This window comes from Daphnia pulicaria, chromosome 9 (assembly GCF_021234035.1).
Source record: "Daphnia pulicaria isolate SC F1-1A chromosome 9, SC_F0-13Bv2, whole genome shotgun sequence".
Lineage (NCBI taxonomy): Eukaryota > Metazoa > Arthropoda > Branchiopoda > Diplostraca > Daphniidae > Daphnia > Daphnia pulicaria.
This window is the reverse complement of record NC_060921.1, coordinates 3,379,029-3,395,707: the sequence shown is the minus strand read 5'-3', so window position 1 is coordinate 3,395,707 and position 16,679 is coordinate 3,379,029. Positions and strand designations below refer to the sequence as shown.

The 16,679-nt window shown below is 43.4% G+C and overlaps 5 protein-coding genes across 9 annotated transcripts in view; all 5 read left to right on the top strand.

Annotated features, from left to right (window-relative positions):
• The window catches only part of LOC124313083 (dipeptidase 1-like), a 1,013,891-nt gene that overhangs the window by 945,557 nt on the left and 51,655 nt on the right, over nucleotides 1-16,679 (top strand). The window lies entirely within an intron of this gene.
• On the top strand, nucleotides 674-4,149 carry LOC124313788. Its single transcript, XM_046778598.1, has 7 exons — nucleotides 674-860; nucleotides 1,146-1,445; nucleotides 2,103-2,178; nucleotides 2,254-2,498; nucleotides 2,572-2,778; nucleotides 2,903-3,094; nucleotides 3,208-4,149. The coding sequence occupies exons 1-7, from the start codon at nucleotides 768-770 to the stop codon at nucleotides 4,147-4,149; spliced, it is 2,055 nt and encodes a 684-aa protein (XP_046634554.1). The 5' UTR covers nucleotides 674-767.
• On the top strand, nucleotides 4,561-11,337 carry LOC124312867 (protein Hook homolog 3-like). Of its 2 annotated transcripts, XM_046777398.1 has the most exons (14): nucleotides 4,572-4,834; nucleotides 4,901-4,986; nucleotides 5,067-5,139; nucleotides 5,465-5,567; nucleotides 5,807-6,141; nucleotides 6,213-6,384; nucleotides 6,470-6,747; nucleotides 6,820-6,984; nucleotides 7,053-7,198; nucleotides 7,388-7,525; nucleotides 10,160-10,362; nucleotides 10,459-10,739; nucleotides 10,817-10,986; nucleotides 11,096-11,337. In XM_046777398.1, exons 1-14 carry the CDS (start codon nucleotides 4,796-4,798, stop codon nucleotides 11,109-11,111), a joined length of 2,205 nt encoding a protein of 734 aa, XP_046633354.1. In that variant the 5' UTR covers nucleotides 4,572-4,795; the 3' UTR covers nucleotides 11,112-11,337. The 2 variants fall into 2 exon arrangements, with proteins under 2 accessions (XP_046633353.1, XP_046633354.1); XM_046777397.1 differs by lacking the exons at nucleotides 10,160-10,362; nucleotides 10,459-10,739; nucleotides 10,817-10,986; nucleotides 11,096-11,337 and having other exon boundaries at nucleotides 4,561-4,834; nucleotides 7,388-9,937.
• Nucleotides 11,494-13,439, top strand: LOC124313381. 2 transcript variants are annotated; one of them, XM_046778294.1, is made up of 2 exons: nucleotides 11,494-12,234; nucleotides 12,328-13,439. In XM_046778294.1, the coding sequence occupies exons 1-2, from the start codon at nucleotides 12,141-12,143 to the stop codon at nucleotides 12,819-12,821; spliced, it is 588 nt and encodes a 195-aa protein (XP_046634250.1). In that variant the 5' UTR covers nucleotides 11,494-12,140; the 3' UTR covers nucleotides 12,822-13,439. The 2 variants fall into 2 exon arrangements, with proteins under 2 accessions (XP_046634250.1, XP_046634249.1); XM_046778293.1 differs by having other exon boundaries at nucleotides 12,325-13,434.
• LOC124313276 lies at nucleotides 15,172-16,672 on the top strand. Of its 3 annotated transcripts, XM_046778114.1 has the most exons (5): nucleotides 15,177-15,368; nucleotides 15,439-15,588; nucleotides 15,656-15,751; nucleotides 15,825-16,397; nucleotides 16,531-16,672. In XM_046778114.1, exons 2-5 carry the CDS (start codon nucleotides 15,491-15,493, stop codon nucleotides 16,595-16,597), a joined length of 834 nt encoding a protein of 277 aa, XP_046634070.1. In that variant the 5' UTR covers nucleotides 15,177-15,368; nucleotides 15,439-15,490; the 3' UTR covers nucleotides 16,598-16,672. The 3 variants fall into 3 exon arrangements, with proteins under 3 accessions (XP_046634071.1, XP_046634070.1, XP_046634069.1); XM_046778115.1 differs by having other exon boundaries at nucleotides 15,172-15,588; nucleotides 15,825-16,444; nucleotides 16,531-16,616; XM_046778113.1 differs by having other exon boundaries at nucleotides 15,178-15,588.

Below are 16,679 nucleotides of genomic sequence, written 5' to 3'. Positions count from 1 at the left end.
CGTGCCTTTCTCGGCAGCACGTAGCGCGACGCTTTGGCTACTCCTGGGCTACCAGCCTGGAACATTTTTCCCGTCTGAGAAAGTTGTGGCCCCTCCATCTATTCTTCTTCTTCTTCTTCATTTTTCCCACACGGTGTGTATCAAAGTCTCCGGGTCCGCCGTCCGGTCGTGAGGATTTCACTCTGGTCAGGCTCTCTTCATCCATCGTCAATGTGTCCAGGCAAACTCGACGGACGGATGGGGGTTCCTGATCGATGAGAGAGGAGAAACGGCAATGGCGGCGCTATTTAGTGCATTCACCGCACGTTCTATAGCCCCCTCCTTCTCTCTTGTACAATTGAAAATTCGACGAATTTCTGTCCCCCCATTAAAAAGAAAAAGAGATTTGAAATGTTGTTGTTGTTGTAGATATGAGGGCAGGGAATATGAAAAATACCTCAAACATTCGATCGAATTTGTCTCCAGTTGAGTAATGTGTGTCCGACATCCAAGGGGGGAATTTCGACACATTTTGTTTGGGTCCTCGGAAAGATTCCAGCCTCTCCACTGTGTTTTGGTTCCCACACCGGTCCGTCTAAAAAGAGAAGAAAAAAACAAACAAAACTAATGTGGTGTGTGCATCTATGTGCGTGTTTTGTTTGTCCCTTTTAGAAAGAAAAAAGCTCACATATTTTTTTCGGTTGTCCGACGCGGTCATTTGTCTTGCTACGTTGCCCAGCAACGACCAGTCTGTTATTCGCCCTTCCATCCAGCACACACGGTGGCTGATGTCGGGGACACTACACACACACACACAAACAACGATGGCCGACAACCAGCAGCAGGAGCCCGTCTTCTACACTTGCTGCACCCCGTTAAAGGTATTTTATCTTTAGAAGCTGATCAAATTTCTTTCCATTCCATCTTGCTCTTCTAGTCCATTAATTTCCATTTTCTTCTTTTACCAACTCTTGGTCTCTATTCTAACTATACCTGGGCCCCTTTTTCTCGGCTTCACAATTTGGCAGGTTGTTTTTCTTTAACTTTGAGAGAGAGAGTCCATCCTTGAGTCCTTTTTGTGACTTGTGATTCACATTTTTCTGTTCGCCCCATTCTGACTTTTTCTTCTTCTCATTTTCGTTGACTTATGTCCACAATCGACAAAGAGGGAAAGCATTGTGCGGATGATGATGGTGAGCCAGAAGAATGCCGACGGTGGACAACAACGGCAGTCCGTCTCGCTGGTGATGGTGTCGGCCAAAGGGCGCGTGGCCGTCTACGACGTGGCCTTGAAGCTGGCCGCGGCTTTCACGCTTCGTCTCAGCTCCGCTCCAGTAGCCAGCATTAAGGCTCCATTATCCATCCCGTCAGCAGCGTCTGGAACGTCAGCCAACAGCAGGCCAAACGCTCCTGCTGCTGCTGCTCCTTCAACAGCCATCTCCTACAATGACGGTTCCAGTCAAAAGGTTCTTTTCCTTCTTCTTGAATTCGACTTCTTCAAAAACGTTCGAATTACAATGCGCATTCCACGGCCCCATTTTCTTCCGTCCTTTATTATATTCTTTGCCTTCTGCATTTTCAACATGCGAAAAGAATGTCATGATTTCTCTCCAACCAAACTATAGCACCGTCCACTCGGAATGGACAGAGGGGGGATAACGAATAATAAGAACGGCGCAAAAATATTTTCAATCCTTCCGCTTGATCACCGCTCGGCTATTTTACTTTTTTTTTTTGGTCCGACTTATTATTCAGATGAAAAGGTGGAAAAAGTGCGAACACCTGGACCGACCTCTTGAAACATTGACTCTATAGGGTTAAGCCGAGGTTCCAGCTAAAGTAGAAGCTTATAATATCTATCATGCGAGGTTTTTTTTTTTTTTCTTTTCCAATTCAATACGTGTCTCGAGGAGCTTAGGTGTATAAACACTTCACCCCTTTTTCATCGTTCATCGCAAGTGGTGGTCCTCCCCAAAAGTCTCGGAGAGCCGGCCCCGAATAAACTTTGCCTTTAACAAAAAGCGGCGGCTCTTAAAGAAAAACATTTTTCTTTTCGACGAAAAAATGAAGAGATTATGAGAGTTTTTCTTACCATTTTTGTTGTTGGTTTGGAAATCCAAAAGAAGGTACATCTGAGCGGCTGGATCACCGACTGCGTTCACATGGACGAATTCAATTCGCTGGTGGTGGCATCAAGCGGTGAGTAGTCACACTTGGTGTACCTGTTGAATTTTGACGTCATAAATAACCAAATAACAATAACAAATCTAATAGGACGATGTCTGCACTTTTTTACCACTGTCGTAACTCCTTTTGTCGAGCGCTTTCGTCTGGATGGCATGAAAGATATTCCGACTTCACTGGCGTACATGGCGCCCGTCACAACAGGCCGTTCGGAACCTTTACTGGGTGTCGGCGATGATGAAGGCGACGTCTTCGTGCTCCGATTCTTGAAAGCTTCAACTTCTTTATTCAAGAAACGGGAAGCTGATCACGAAATTCAACACATCTACTGGCGAGTAGGGCGCCAAATTTGAACACGTCTGTTTGAGATCCCATTACATTCTTATTTACCGTTTCAATCAATTACAGGAGTTGCACCTGCAGGCGGGAATGGTGACGCTCACAATTATGCCCGGCTGCCACGACAGCCCCATACTGCAGGTGGACTTAAAGAGGACGATGTTGAGGGTGATTTCTTGCAGCAAGAACTCCACCACATCGTTAGTCATACGTCACTTGCGTCCCCAATCCGGAGGAATGGATACACTGCCGTCCGTCACTCTCCGTACAAGCCCGGTAAGCCGAGTTTAAAAAAATGGAATATACTGTCACGAATAGAAAAATGGAATTCGGGGAAGAAAAAATATTAGTTATGTGCACGTGTGGTGTTGGCTGACGCATTTTAAAAATTTATTACCAGGGAGTCACGTGCTTCGATTACGACGACGAAAAGGGTTTGATAGTGTCGGGCAGTACCGACGGCAACATCCGTCTGTGGAGTCCTACTCATTTAGCCAAGCCGTGGATGGTTCTGAGCGGACACGCCGCCACCATAGCGGCCGTTTGCTTGGTAAAGCAATCGGAATTCCTGTGGAGTCTCTCCGATCAAGCTGTGAGAAAAACACTTGACATAAATAAAACATGAGTTAGAATACCGCTTTTGGAAAGTTTAACTTTAAAACATGCATTGTTTGCACGTATTTCAATTTTTTTCATGCGTACCAGGAGCTACGTTACTGGGATCTCAACCAAGGGAAATGCGTCAACACGATCCAGTTGGCCTTCAGCACCGGAAACAAGGGGGATCGAGTTCAGTTCAGTTGTCAGAGGCCACTCCTGGCGTCCAAACATGTGCTGTACGTGGTTTGCGGGGATTCAGTAGCAACCGTTCACTTGCGCCGGTCACCTCTCGACGGACACGGTCCCCGGATTGTTGAAGCTCTTCTGGGCAGAACCGAGGATTCCGAAGGAGCTGCAATTGGCGCTGAAAGTAAAATCCCGTATCGATTTCGTGAGGATCTTCTGGATTTCGGCTACCACGGAGAGGACGACGTCTTCAACAAATTTATCACAGACTTGAAAAAGATCTTTGCTGACTCGGTCACTGCAACTCAGAGGCTGAAGGAAGTGGAATGGGCTGGGGTAAAATCATTGGTAAAGTCATCAACAGAAGAGCCTAGGCCGGTGTATGAGTGGGAAGTGGAATTAGCCAAAGTGCCTGCAGTACCTCCTCAGCTAGTGCCACTAAATCAGATAAAGCTGAAAGAGTTGGAGGGCAAGGAGATCATGAAGAAACATGTGAAAGATGGAACTCCTTTCTGTGGCTTGAGACTGCACGAGCCAACTCAAATTGAGCTTCCCAAGGGTCTGCCTGTGACAGGGAGAATGAAAAAGCATGGAATTAAATCTTTGTCCTCACTCAAGGAAGTCAGGGAGGCAAATTTCAACCTCTTTAGTGATCAGATGCAAAGCCTTTCATCAGCAAGGACTAGTCTTCTCAGTTCGGTTCTTTCATACTACAAAAAGAAGAGGGTAGGTGACAAGGCCACAGTGGCTGGTGAAGGAGATTTACTCATGGTGTCTGCGAGATCTCAACAATCTAGTCGAAAGTCTAGTGTAGCATCAAGTCTATCTCCATATTCGTCAGCCGCTAGCGTGGATGAGTGACACGCTGTTTACTCGATCCCATCTGATGAAATTATCACAAGGAAAGTAAACATTGAAATCCTAACATATTATTGGCATGTGGGTCATGGCTACTACGCATATTGATCTCAATTATTTACCATCGCTTATCTAAAATTTTCTCTCTTTTTTCAGTTTTTACCACGTTTTTACGACTTTGGAATTCCAATTTGTCAATCATCCTGTGAGACATTGCCATTTCGTTATTAACAGTACCAGTTGCATTATATTTTTAATTTAAGAAAAAAAAAGGGAAAAGTAAATAAACAGTTTGTACAAAAATAAAGCATAATTTAATTAATGAATCAAGTTTATATATTATTTATTAAACTGGCCAAAAGAAGAGCAACAAGTTACACACCAAATTCTTCTTTCATTTTTTTCCCCGTTAGAGGGAGCTTGTAGCGTCGTCGTTGTTGTCATTTAAGCCCAAGCCTTTCATGGCTGACGTTTCATGTTGTTTCGATTAACACTTATCTGAAAATTTCTTTTGTTTTGTTTGTTTTTGTTTACATATTAGTCGAAGTAATGCGATTCTCTCTGACATTAGTACTGTAGGGTTAATCGTTTGAAAAGCAGCTAGGATTTGTGTTCTTTTTTTCTGTTTACCGAATCGCTTCTGCAGAATATGGCTGCACAATGGCAGCTTCATCACCTCTTGCAATGGGTAAGTCACACGCCTTTGTTACCTTCGGTGACGCAATCTAATTAACTTTTTTTGCAATGTTTGCAGCTTCACAAGTTCAATTTGGAATCACCACAGCCTGATGCTGCCAGTTTGAGTGATGGGGTCACTGTAGCAAAAGTCCTGAATTTAATGTAGGTTATTATACAAAATGTTAATGAGCTATATCAGCATTTAATTGGACCAATTTTTTTTTTGCAATAATTCCTTGTAGTGATCCCCCATGGTTCAATGATACCTGGCTTTCAAAAATCAAGGAAAATGTAACTTCCAACAAAATATTAAAGGTAAATTGCCATAAAGGTTCTTTGTTGCATCGGAAATCTTTAAACGAAGGTCCCTTAAGCTTTCTCTATGTGATTGGTTCTATTGAAGCTAGCTACTTGGGCACTCCCGCAGACCTACTTTGAGTTTCTTGTCTCCAGCCCCAGTTTTCCTTATGCACTTCTTTCCCTTGTATTTATCAATTGTGCCTGTGTCAAGGAAAATGCAGTATGGGCAAAACTGTGATCGCCATTCGTCGTCACGCTCTTGAGCATATAGCACACACGTTTCAACGACTCCCTGGCTAACTCTTTTCTTTTTTTTTCTAAATTCAATTCCTCACTCAAGGTTAGCAACTGGAAAAAAGTATTGGAGCGACTTGTTGACTATTACGAGGTCCATCTGGGGCAACGTTTATCTGGCTTCACCATGCCAGACGTCAGCAAGATAGGTGAGCTACCAAACGACAATGGCTATTGTTATATTTGTTTATCGCTGTCACTATGTGAGAAGAAGTTGACGTAACTCCTCCTCCAGCTCTCGACCACATTTGGAAAGAGTGAGAAAGTTTGCGGACCAGCCTTTTTGCTACGCCGCTACTTTTCTTTCTTTCTCTTTATTCGCCGTTTCGATGGCAGTTGTCTCTCATGTCTCGTCGTGATTGTGGATTCATTGAAACTTGTTGTGCAGGTGAAAATGAAGACGAAGCGGAACTGTGCAGACTTTTGCAGCTAGTGTTAGGCTGTGCTGTTCACTGTGAGCGCCAAGAAGAGTTCATCCAGGCAATCCTGCAGATGGAAGAAGATGTCCAGCGAGGAATTATGGCTGCTATCCAGGGGCTACCTGGCATTGACGAGCTGGCTGGAGGTTCCTTAGTTCCCAACGCAGATTCCTTGGCTGTAATGGCCGGACGTAGCCCGAACCAAACCACTGGCACAGGATTTCACAATTTGATGGCACAACTTGAAGCAGCCAACGAAGAGAAGAAGCTACTGGCCAAGGAACGTCAGAAGCTCAATTTACAGGTACCCTCCATTGCTGCATGTCCCGTAATGTGATGTGAACAGGGACTGACAAAATAGTAACCGTATTACAGATATCAACTTTGCAAGACGAGATCCAACACTTGCAATCTGAAGTCGAGTCGCTGCGATCAGGTGGTGTGCCGTTAGAGAGTTTGGACAGGTCCGACGGAGGCAATCCGTCCGCATTGATGCAGAAACGCGAGATTGTCCGCCTGACGGAAGAGCTTCTCAGATCGGATTCTGGTAAATCAATGCCCGACAATTTCACATTGAAAGGAAGTACATATAAATTTAACTCGCGTCCTCTTTTCTATTTATTATCAAAAAGCACGGGAAGAGGTCCGACTTCGTAACGAAGTTCTTGAGCAAGAGCTGGCGAGGTTGCGTATGCGACAGGACGATCTACAGAGCGCTGCCGAACAAACCCGTAGCCTAAAGGACGAAGTGGACATTCTTCGCGAGAGATCGGCTCGACTCGAAAACGCCCAGTCGACCATTGATAGCATGCGCCGCAAAGTGGAAGAAGGCAACGAACTTAAACGCCAGTTGCGCAAGCTCGAAGAGAAAAACAGCCAATACATTCAGCAAAACATGGAATTGGAGGAGGTATATAGTTACGCCCATTCAGAAAATTTCCCTTTTGGTTCCGATTCATTTCACATTGTGTGGTTTGCCCAGGAGTTGAAAAAGCTTGGGCCCTGGAAATCTCAACTGGAATTGCAGAGGAAGCAAATAGCTGAAGTCCAGAGTGCGCTCGATGAAGAACGTCGGCGAGCAGACAAGTTTGAACTGCAACACAAGAACATCGTGGAGCGTAACGAAGCCCTAACTCTGGAAAAAGAGGTAAAAACGTGTGCTGTACACACAGCGGAATTGCTCAGCAATTAATGTCGTTTCTTCTTGGTCAATAGCGCTTGATCGTGGAGCGTGACAAGCTTGTTGAGCTAAATGAAGAATTCAAGTTTACGCAATTGAACAACGGGGCCATGATGCCTCAAGACGGCTCGCCTTCCACCACAGGGGTCGACACACTCGACATGATCCCGCCCGACATTAAGTAAGATATTGCTTCAAGTTTCTAGCCAGTACTTCCCCTCATTTCTTCATCATTTATTTTCCCATGCGGGACTTCACCCAGTAATTTCCATCATTTCTTTATTCATTTCTTTATTTCCTCGTGCGGGGCTTTACCCAGTACTTTCCATAATTTCTTTTATTCATTTTTCTTTTCCATTTTTATTTGCAGAGAGAAGCTGTTGAGGCTGCAACACGAAAACCGTTTGCTGAAGGAGAAGAAGAATGGCGGCCAGGACGAGGCGGAGGTACTGATGACGGTCAACGCGAGTCTCCTGGAACGCATCACTTGCCTAGAAGCCGAGAACAGGTGCACATGTCGGGTCTGCCCGCCACGAAAATCCTTAGTAGAGTGTCAGATGAAGCCCTTGGTGACATCGGGCAGTATCGTGGCTAGTATCAAGGCCAAATTGGCCAGCAAACCCGTTTTCGCTGGCTCACTCATGGCTAAGAACACAATCACCAATGGTTCCCAAACTTTATCTCTCCACGGATCGTCGTCTTGTTCTCAGCTGAGCTCTTGCAATCGTGTGACCACGTCCGGCGCGCCAATGGCAAGCGAGTCGGCCCCGGTCGAATCGAAAGCCACTGTTAGTCGCGTGGAGCGCCTTAAAGACGCGTTTTTGAATAGCGACAGCTCCAGTTGCGCCCAAGTCGTTCCCCAGTCGAGTTCTGTCCAATCTCGAGTGTATTCCCGTTCAGTCAGTTACGGTTACGACAAAGCGATAGCTTTTGGTGGTCCCATTACTACTACTACTCCCACGCCCACCAGTTCCCAGACGATTTTCTCAGCCGACAGAAAGTGGGGCAGTTCCGAAAGCGAGACCCGGCAATTAGAAACGGCGCTACCGTTAACCAGCGGCGGCCTAGGCAGCAGCCGCAACAGTCTCCTCCGTCTCGCCAGTCTACCGCATCGAAGAGAAAGTGATCCAGCCTTGTCCAAAATGGAAGTCAACGGAAATGGCTTCCATCCAGCTCAGCCCCACAAGCCACCGCCGCCGCCGGTCGAGGCCGTAGTCATCACCCGGGACTCGTCCCCGCGTGATGAGACGGATTCCGGCTACCGCGGTGGGGATTCGATTCATTACGAGGAGTCGACCTCTTCGCCCCGTTATTCGCCCAGCAGCAGCCACCATTTCGATGACGGGATTATGATCGATTTCAACCCCATACCTTACAAGAAAGACATTGGTGGCAGTGGGGCGGGATTGCTGCGCTCGCCTCCCGACGATTCCATCGAGATTGACGTCTCTTTCCACGACGGAAGAGCCTCGTTTGATAGCGAATCCGTTTCAGTCTCTTCTTTCTCCATCATCAGCGAAACGATCGCCAGCTCCGATCGCTCGTTTGATCGCTCCCAATCGCTTCTGCTGACTCCGCGCTCTTCCGCCAACCGCAATTCGGACGACACGTGCTCGCGGAAGAGTTTCGGAAAGTCGCTGAAGAAGCGTAAAATGTTTAAAGCCGCCGCCAACGCAATGTTCTCCCTTTGCGGCCCTTGAGACCAAAAAAACAAACAGACCAACCACTATTCTCACGACCTAAAATAGTTCTACAAAGATTCTTCCTTACTGTATTTTTTTTTAAATACCGTTTGCTCATTGCATGTGTCTTAACTCAATTCCCACTAAACGCAACAAGTATGGCGCTCAAAGTCGATTAGCAGCTACGAGGCCTGAGAGATTTTTTCACGATTAAAGCGACTGCAAAAGTCGTCCACTAAATGTGCCATATCAGTAGACATTCCGAATTTTTTTTTTTTTTTCTTGCAATATTTACTCAAGGAATCGTGTGTAGTAAAGCGAATGGAGACTTTTCATTAAGGTTGAGAACGAAAGCAGGTAACAGGGTTGTGCTCGTAAAGAAAAAGAAATATTTTTAGAAAAAAAACCAAAATGTTCGCTAGCTGTGTGTGGTCGGTGCGCGAGTACAGATGTGGAAAGAAGAAGAATCCCCCTTGCTTTCTCTGTGATATTCGGGTCCTATATCGAGATATCGTACACACAAGTTCTCATCAAGGCCAGTTTCCAATCTCGTCACAAACAATAGAGAGAGATTGAAATTGGCCTTTCTCACCAAGATCTTCCCACCCTAATTATCCTAACAAAAGAGAGAACTCCAATCTGCTAGATTTTCTATATATGCAATTGTGTCAATATTTATTCACCGAGTTTATCCCCCCCCCACCACTATATATCTCTTCTCCTCTGTTCTCTCCCAAAGTATACTACTATATATGCAAGTGAAAGAACGGAAGGGAAAACAAACGTACTCAATTGTGTAGCGAAAACTATTGCCCGATTCAAGAGTCAATCGCAATTTCTGTCGTAGTAAAAAACAAAAAAGTAGCGTGTGAAGAGATCTAACTAATTTAGCTATCCAGTGTGAATGTACTATTATTACTATATACTATGTATTTGCCAATTTACGCACAAACAAATGTTGTTCTGGTCGAAGGCGGGTGGTGAATGAACTATTTTACTAAAACCATGAGGGGAACAAACGGGGGGCCTTTTTTTTTTTCTCCCACTATTTACTAATCAAGTTTTTTTTTTTCTATCTCGATGCTATCGTGTCTCTCCCAAAATCTGTAGATGTAGTTTCTTATTACGTCAGCCTTGTGTTATTTTTTTGCAACGAAAAAACAAAACAAATATTCGTCCTATCTTTTTTTTTGTAGTTGATTTGCCCACACATTTCAATAAACTTTGTTCAGTAAGTAGTTTTTTGCCTTTAAAAGAAATGGGATTGAGGAGAAAGAGAGAAATGGTTAGAATGATGCAGTCCCCATCCGCCTTCGACCAATCGATCCAGGTAAAAATGCACTAGTAGAGGAATTAGCTATGTAGTTTTGTTTTAGTCATTGAACAGGTGTACTGAACTTGATCTTTTTGGTCTTTTGTTTGTTGTTTTGTTTCTTCCGTGCCCTTCTCGCCTTGTTTAGAAAATCGGCCAAGCGCGTGCTGGAACTGGAAATTCAATTGGAGAACAATCGTGTCGCTTCTCCAGTCTCCAGCAGTGGAGCTGACAGCCAGTCGGATATGAAGGACATGGCTGCTTTCAAGATTCGAATCAAAAGTCTGGAACGGGAGCTGCAGCAGAAGAAACAGGAAGCCGAAAAGATGGAACACAAACTAACTGAACAGAGTACGCAAAGCGATCATTGTCAAATGTTTTAGATTGTTTCGTTCGTTTTTTGTTTGTTTATCCTTCTGTCAATTTTGTATAATTTTATTTTTTTAGTGGAGCGAACAAAAGCGTCACTGGAAACGCTGAACCGTAAAGAGAGTGAGATGCAAGCCATGGAAGAACGTTACAAGAGGTACATTGAGAAAGCCAAGATGGTGTTGAAAACTCTGGATCCGAAAAACAACACTACAGCCGTTTCGCCCGAAATGGCCGCCCTTCAAAATCAATTGAGAGAAAAGGATCGATTGATTGAGCGGCTGGAAATGGAGACGGAGAGACACAAAGCCATCCGGGAAACTGAAGACCAACTGGTCACCACCGCCTTTTACAATTTGGTAAATGACATTGGCTTTTCTCTTTTGGGTTATTTGGTCATGGCCCTGTTTTTATAATTCATTCTGAATTCCGATAGGGTATGCAACTTCAACGTCAAGCCATGGAACAGCGTTTAGGGGCTGGCAATGCCGTCCAAAACCAAGCGATGGCACCAGCTCCGGCCGCCACTGCGGCCGGACAGAGTTTCCTTACTCGTAGTAGACAAGCTGCCGTCCGCGGGAGAACTTCGAGCATTAATCAGCACGGGTAAAAGATTACAAACAAAAGCAATAAGAACTTTCTCTTTTGAGACCAAAATTCTTGATTACATTCTTCTAATGGTTGGCATTTCTTTTTTTTTTTTTACCAATTCCAGAGAGCCCTTTAACTGAAATCAAGAATGCCTTTTGCCTTAGGGACCACTCGGGAGTGACGCCAGTCAGTTTCCTTTGTGGTCGCCCATTAACGATGTGTTGTGTAATTTAAATCAAACTCCCAGACTAGCAGCTTAAGAAAGAGAGGGGTTCCCGCAAAAAAAACCACAATTTGAACCGTTCCATCACCAGTTACATTAAGTTACTAAACAAGTTACTAATACACTCTTTTTTTTTAAACGTTGATTCAAGTTTGCGCTTTTGATAATTTTATCCGTCGAGTAGTTTGATTTGCTGGTGGGGTTGATATCGTCCTTGAATCGTTGCCCCAGTAGAATTATTTCTCCCATAGCAACAGCTGACTACTGGTTTTTTAAAACCTTGAATCATTCCGGGGAGAGTCGTGAGAATATTTAAAAACAAATGGGTTTGTCGCCGACTGATGGGTAAACTGGAATAGCGCCAGGTTGAAAAACAACAACAGGGAAATTCCCCCAATGAGAATTGACATTCACTTTCAATCCACTGCCGATAGGTCATCGTAGACGATAGTCTAGCCGAATTTAGTTTGTCTTCCCTTTACAATGTAAAAATAATCTTCCGTCCGCCAGTGCAGGATAGAAACGGACAAGGACACGTTTTGGAGCCTACTAAAAAGAAATAATTTCCATTAGTGAACGTTGGCCACACAAAAAGATGTCATTCAAAACACGTATACCTTCTTTCACGATGTTATTTCGAGTACTTAATCAAACGAATAACCAGTAACCTTGCGTGAAATAACAGGAAATACACCTGCAATTTGCCTTGAACTGTTTGGTCGTTTGTCTTTTATGGGCGACAATATTTGTCCGCTTCCTTTAATTTCGTCCCCAAACAGTTGTGCTACAAACGCAATGAACTGGAACCATAAAAACAAACAACAGGCTTTAAAAAAAACCCCACAACCTTGAATGGAAGAAAATCGTAGACATATAATGGGTGGCATGCGTGGTTTTGATGTCCAGAGTTTGAAAGGAACTTCCGAAAACGACAGTTCGAATTTTTATGTTTGCGATGCGGTCACTACTTGTGTTGATGGCGATATGTTGTTTCTTCGGGACTGCGGTGAGCGATGATTTTCTGAAAATAGAACTGAATGGTAAGTTGCCAACTCGTATACATGTTTATATAGTTTGTTTCATTGCAGAGCTATGTGTAACATTCATTCTTATCTAATCTGTGATATCAGCAGGCCAACTGGAACGGCTCTACGGCAACAATTCGGACGACATTTCCTTGGAAACGGACCAAAAGGAACAACAAAATTGGGATATTGGCCAGCCGTCAAACCATGACGAATCGAACGACATCCCGTCCGGTCTGTCGGAGCGATCCTATCAAAAGTACAACAGATTGCTGCACAAATTGAAATTCGGAAAAATTATCGGCGACGAGCAAGTAGCGCCAACTGAAATCGGTGACGTTCCAACCAACGAAAAAATGAGCGATCCAGTCCAAACAACTTCAACGACACTCGCAATCAATCAGCCATCACGCCGGGAGAAAATTGACGAAATGACGGACGTCGATGAAGATTACGGCATCATTATCATGGATGAATCGCAACAATTGCAGCCTATTCTAGCGCCTTCCGGACTGGGATTCTTTCACGGTTTAATTAATTTCGTCAGATGGTTAATCACTTCTTCAGCTGTTGTCGACCTCGAAGATTACGAAGACGAGTGAACTAACAATACAAAAACGTTTTTCCCACAAATATCTCCAGCTGGTGAAATTTTGGTTCATTGTTAGGCCTCTGTTTTAAGTTTTAGAATAATTTATAAAATTGATGATATTCATATTTATATATGTCATTATAGCGCTAGTGTTGTAAGTAATCGGTCTGACTTTAACCAGGCTCCTCTCCCACTCAATTCAAGATCTTTCCATCCGACAAAAAGTAGAAATAGGACTACGAACATTACTTCGTACCAGGGGCGCATGATACACTTCTGATATTTTCATTAAATGTAAACTGATTAAGTAGGGGAAATATCTCCACTCTGAGTGACTAATGTGCAATCTTTGTAACAAGTAAATTACATCCCCTGTATATTTAAATATCGAATAATGATAGTTGTATCGATGCAGCGCCCTGTAATTAATGTTGTTCACTTTCAAAAATGGAATTATTTTCGTTCCTGTTATTAACGCTAGCGAAATAGACTGACAACCCCTATAATATAAATAACACCCCTAAAGCTACCATGGACTACCTTCGTTCGACTGAAAAGCCTCCAATTGTCTAACGATGCGTCGTTCAAATCGGAAAACTTTCATCCATCTGCTGTTTCTCCTAATAATTCTGATTTGATAACAAATGAACATTGATCAACGTAAAAATTTCGATTAAATAAAATGATATCAAATAGCATTTTTGGCCCTAGTAGTATTTACAGATCTGTTAAGATGAAAGCCGATACACTCTTTAGTTTAAGAGTATATGCTACTTCATATTTGGGATGGTAGTTCCCGTAATTTACAGTACTCAAGTGTTCGTTCACATCATCCGTCAGGACTTAATGTGTGGAGTGGAGTTGTTCATCAGTAACGTCGAGATTCCCAAGAATCTTGGTGACCTGTGCTACCGGCCGTCACAAGTTCAACATTGGCTTTGTGACGAACACTAGAATAATTTTTCAGTAAAATCAAATGAATAAGTAGATCAAGATATCCCGCGTTAAGATGACAAGTGTGCGATCCTCATAGCAAGTAAACTCCCTCGCCTAGATTTAGCATAACGAATTATGACACTCGTATTGATGCAGGACCCTGTAATTAATATTGTTCACTATCAAAAATGGAATTATCGTAGGGAATCCTGCTATCAGCGATAGCGAAATGATTTATTACTGAAAACAGCAATAGGCCTCTCACACATACGTGGGGTAAGTTGTCAAGGACTATAATCTTTTTTTTTATTCTTTGCACACAATCACGCGGTAAATTTCAAATTTTTAATCTGCCTCAATTGTGTTGTCTCCATATAGAATGAACCAATTTTGATCTAATTGCTATCTGAAATGGCATTGGCGAAAGTGTGTCACCGATAAATGTTCAAATGATTCCAAGTATAAATCGCCTGTTGATTTGACCCTAAACTCCCCACCCCTCCTGCTGTTCTTATATAAGTACCTTTGCGCTTTTATATTTCTTAAGTTCTTCATCATCAATTTCCGATGTTCTACATTCGTCCTATCTTTTTTTTGATCGTCACGCCGCCCACACTTGCTGTAAGGGAGGGGGGAGAAACGTCTCCCTCTCTACCCACCTTCCCCCCTCGTCATCAAATGTCATTTCGGCTCTCTCGTGTGTGTCCCTTAATATATGTATTTCAAGTCCCGGCATCATCATAAGAAAATCCGGAGCGTCAAAGGGATAGAAAATAAGGGAAGAAGAAAATAAAAATAAAAAGAACTCTATTCGAAAGGGGGGTTGGGGGGTTGGGGGGGTTTCTCTGAGAAGGTGGGTGGAAGGCGTTGGTTGAGGAGGAAACGACGAAACGTCGAAGGGAGAAAAATGTATCAAAACTCGTTTCCTTTTTCCCTTTCAAATGTCCCGCCCGGAGTGGGAGGAGGAAGTGTGTATACAGTACAAAACGGGGATCGAGGAGGGATTGGAGGATTTCTGTATAGGATATAGAAAAAATTAAAAAAAAAACGTCAAGCGTCAAGAAAGAATCGAGTGGGAGCATATAGATATAGTAATAGCACGATAGAAAGAAAAGAAAAGTGTTTTATTTTCATTTTTTCCATTTTTTTTTTTCATTTATTTTTCAAATTTTTTTATTCACGGGATCCCTTTGTGCGGAGGGGACTCTCCGGGAGCATCGGAGGCGTGCGCTCCATCGGTGCGCGATTTGGCAATCAAGACTCGGTAAGTGGAAAGGAGGATGGGAAAGTGAAAAGAAGAAGAAGAAGAACTCGGGAGGAGAGAGAGAAAATATATAAGAAATGGGAGCGCGAGATGGATCCGACACGAAAGAATAAAGAAAAAAGAAGAAGAAGAAGAAAGAAAAAAAAACCGGCTTTGTGTGCCACACATCAAACACACGAGCGAGGACAAAGCCAATGTCAAACGAAAGAGAAATAGACACAATTTACCAAAGGACCTCTGCTACTATCTACTACACACAGAGCCATCTCACAATGTAACAAAAACGTCAACGTAATAGACATCAACTCGTATGCCGTGTGTGGCATCATTATTTTCTTTTAAATTATTATTTTAATGGTAGAGTGAAACGTTTAGAAAACGATTTTACGACACAAGCCAAACGTTTATTCATTCCTGTGTTTTTCAGTGTACGAAACAAGTTATAGCCGATCGAGTAAAGGAACTTGTGCGCCAAAGAAATGAGTGGTTTTTCAAGTATTTTGCAAAGTTTGCACACCATTTTCGGTAAAGGTGTCCTTGGCACTTCGGATAACAGCAGCCCTGCAAAACAGGAATGGTAATACGCTCTTTTATGTTACGATTAATACTTCTCTTCCGAAATAAATCATATTGGCGTCTTTCAGGCTAGAGAGAAAGGCGGCCGTCATGAGACCAGGAAAAAGGAGCTACATAATCAAAAGTCTTTGGCACGTCGAGTGTTCCCGATGCGATCACTATCTGTAAGTTGTTCTCTACACATTATTATACACGTCCTATGTATTATTTACGTAATTGTGGACGCTATGTTTATAGTTATCAAACCGAAGAGGAAGTGGAACAAGAACAAAGGAGATTGTGCGTCGAGAATTACAGAACGGCCTTTCGGGCCGTCAAGGATTGCTTTGACGGAGTAGACGGCAAGTCCGGCAGGCCTTGGAAGATCAAATACCCTGCCCTGTCATCGCATGACAATGTTAAAGTCATCAAAACACTCCAGAAGAAATGGGTCAAAATGTTTCCGTCTCAGGACGTGGAGCCAGTCAGCGAAGACATGAAATTTCTCTTGTTCGCCGATCCGTACTTCCAACGGGCTTGCCATCAATTGACAAACGATAGTTTCCTGCTGGAAAACTACCAGAGAGTCATCCATTCACTTGCCAAAATTGCGTCCGCCATGGAGAAACCAAAGATTGCCGAGCTGATACTTTTGTATGCGAATGATGAAAGAGAATTCGCATTGGAAAGTAACGAGCCGTACAGCATTACGTGCTGGGACGAACCGGCTTACGCCTTCCTAGGTGGCCCGCTAACAGAGCGACAGTTGAAATGGATGAAGTTTGCCATCAATGTCGCTCACGTTCCAGAAAAAGAATCTGACCGTATAAGGTAGACTTATATAACGTGGATTATTTGACACGCGGCTTAGCGCCACAGTAATAGCTCTTTTAAATATGTTTTTCACGTTAGATCGTGAATTCTTCTTAACTTTTCGCAATTGGGATTATTTTTTTTTTTTCAGATACGAACACGATGACGAACAGATGCCCGATTCCTCGGAGAATGTGGAAGAAATTGCGCCGTCTTAAACCAAACTGACGTCATTATACTCTTTCCGCATATGATTGTTAAGAGTTAATGTGGATTATGTAATAGAAACACAGAGATTTA

What these genes read in the sequence shown, in the direction of transcription:
- LOC124313381 (XM_046778293.1), top strand. Translation starts at nt 12,141, where the DNA reads ATGTTTGCGATGCGGTCACTACTTGTGTTGATGGCGATATGTTGTTTC. An exon ending in TCTGAAAATAGAACTGAATG is followed by an intron (nt 12,235 to 12,324) that starts GTAAGTTGCCAA and finishes CTGTGATATCAG; the next exon opens with CAGGCCAACTGGAACGGCTC.
- LOC124313788 (XM_046778598.1), top strand. Translation starts at nt 768, where the DNA reads ATGTCGGGGACACTACACACACACACACAAACAACGATGGCCGACAAC. An exon ending in ATGACGGTTCCAGTCAAAAG is followed by an intron (nt 1,446 to 2,102) that starts GTTCTTTTCCTT and finishes GAAATCCAAAAG; the next exon opens with AAGGTACATCTGAGCGGCTG. An exon ending in TCACTCTCCGTACAAGCCCG is followed by an intron (nt 2,779 to 2,902) that starts GTAAGCCGAGTT and finishes ATTTATTACCAG; the next exon opens with GGAGTCACGTGCTTCGATTA.
- LOC124313276 (XM_046778114.1), top strand. Translation starts at nt 15,491, where the DNA reads ATGAGTGGTTTTTCAAGTATTTTGCAAAGTTTGCACACCATTTTCGGT. An exon ending in AGCCCTGCAAAACAGGAATG is followed by an intron (nt 15,589 to 15,655) that starts GTAATACGCTCT and finishes GGCGTCTTTCAG; the next exon opens with GCTAGAGAGAAAGGCGGCCG. An exon ending in TCCCGATGCGATCACTATCT is followed by an intron (nt 15,752 to 15,824) that starts GTAAGTTGTTCT and finishes CTATGTTTATAG; the next exon opens with TTATCAAACCGAAGAGGAAG.
- LOC124312867 (XM_046777397.1), top strand. Translation starts at nt 4,796, where the DNA reads ATGGCTGCACAATGGCAGCTTCATCACCTCTTGCAATGG. An exon ending in AAAACATGGAATTGGAGGAG is followed by an intron (nt 6,748 to 6,819) that starts GTATATAGTTAC and finishes TGGTTTGCCCAG; the next exon opens with GAGTTGAAAAAGCTTGGGCC. An exon ending in CCCTAACTCTGGAAAAAGAG is followed by an intron (nt 6,985 to 7,052) that starts GTAAAAACGTGT and finishes CTTGGTCAATAG; the next exon opens with CGCTTGATCGTGGAGCGTGA.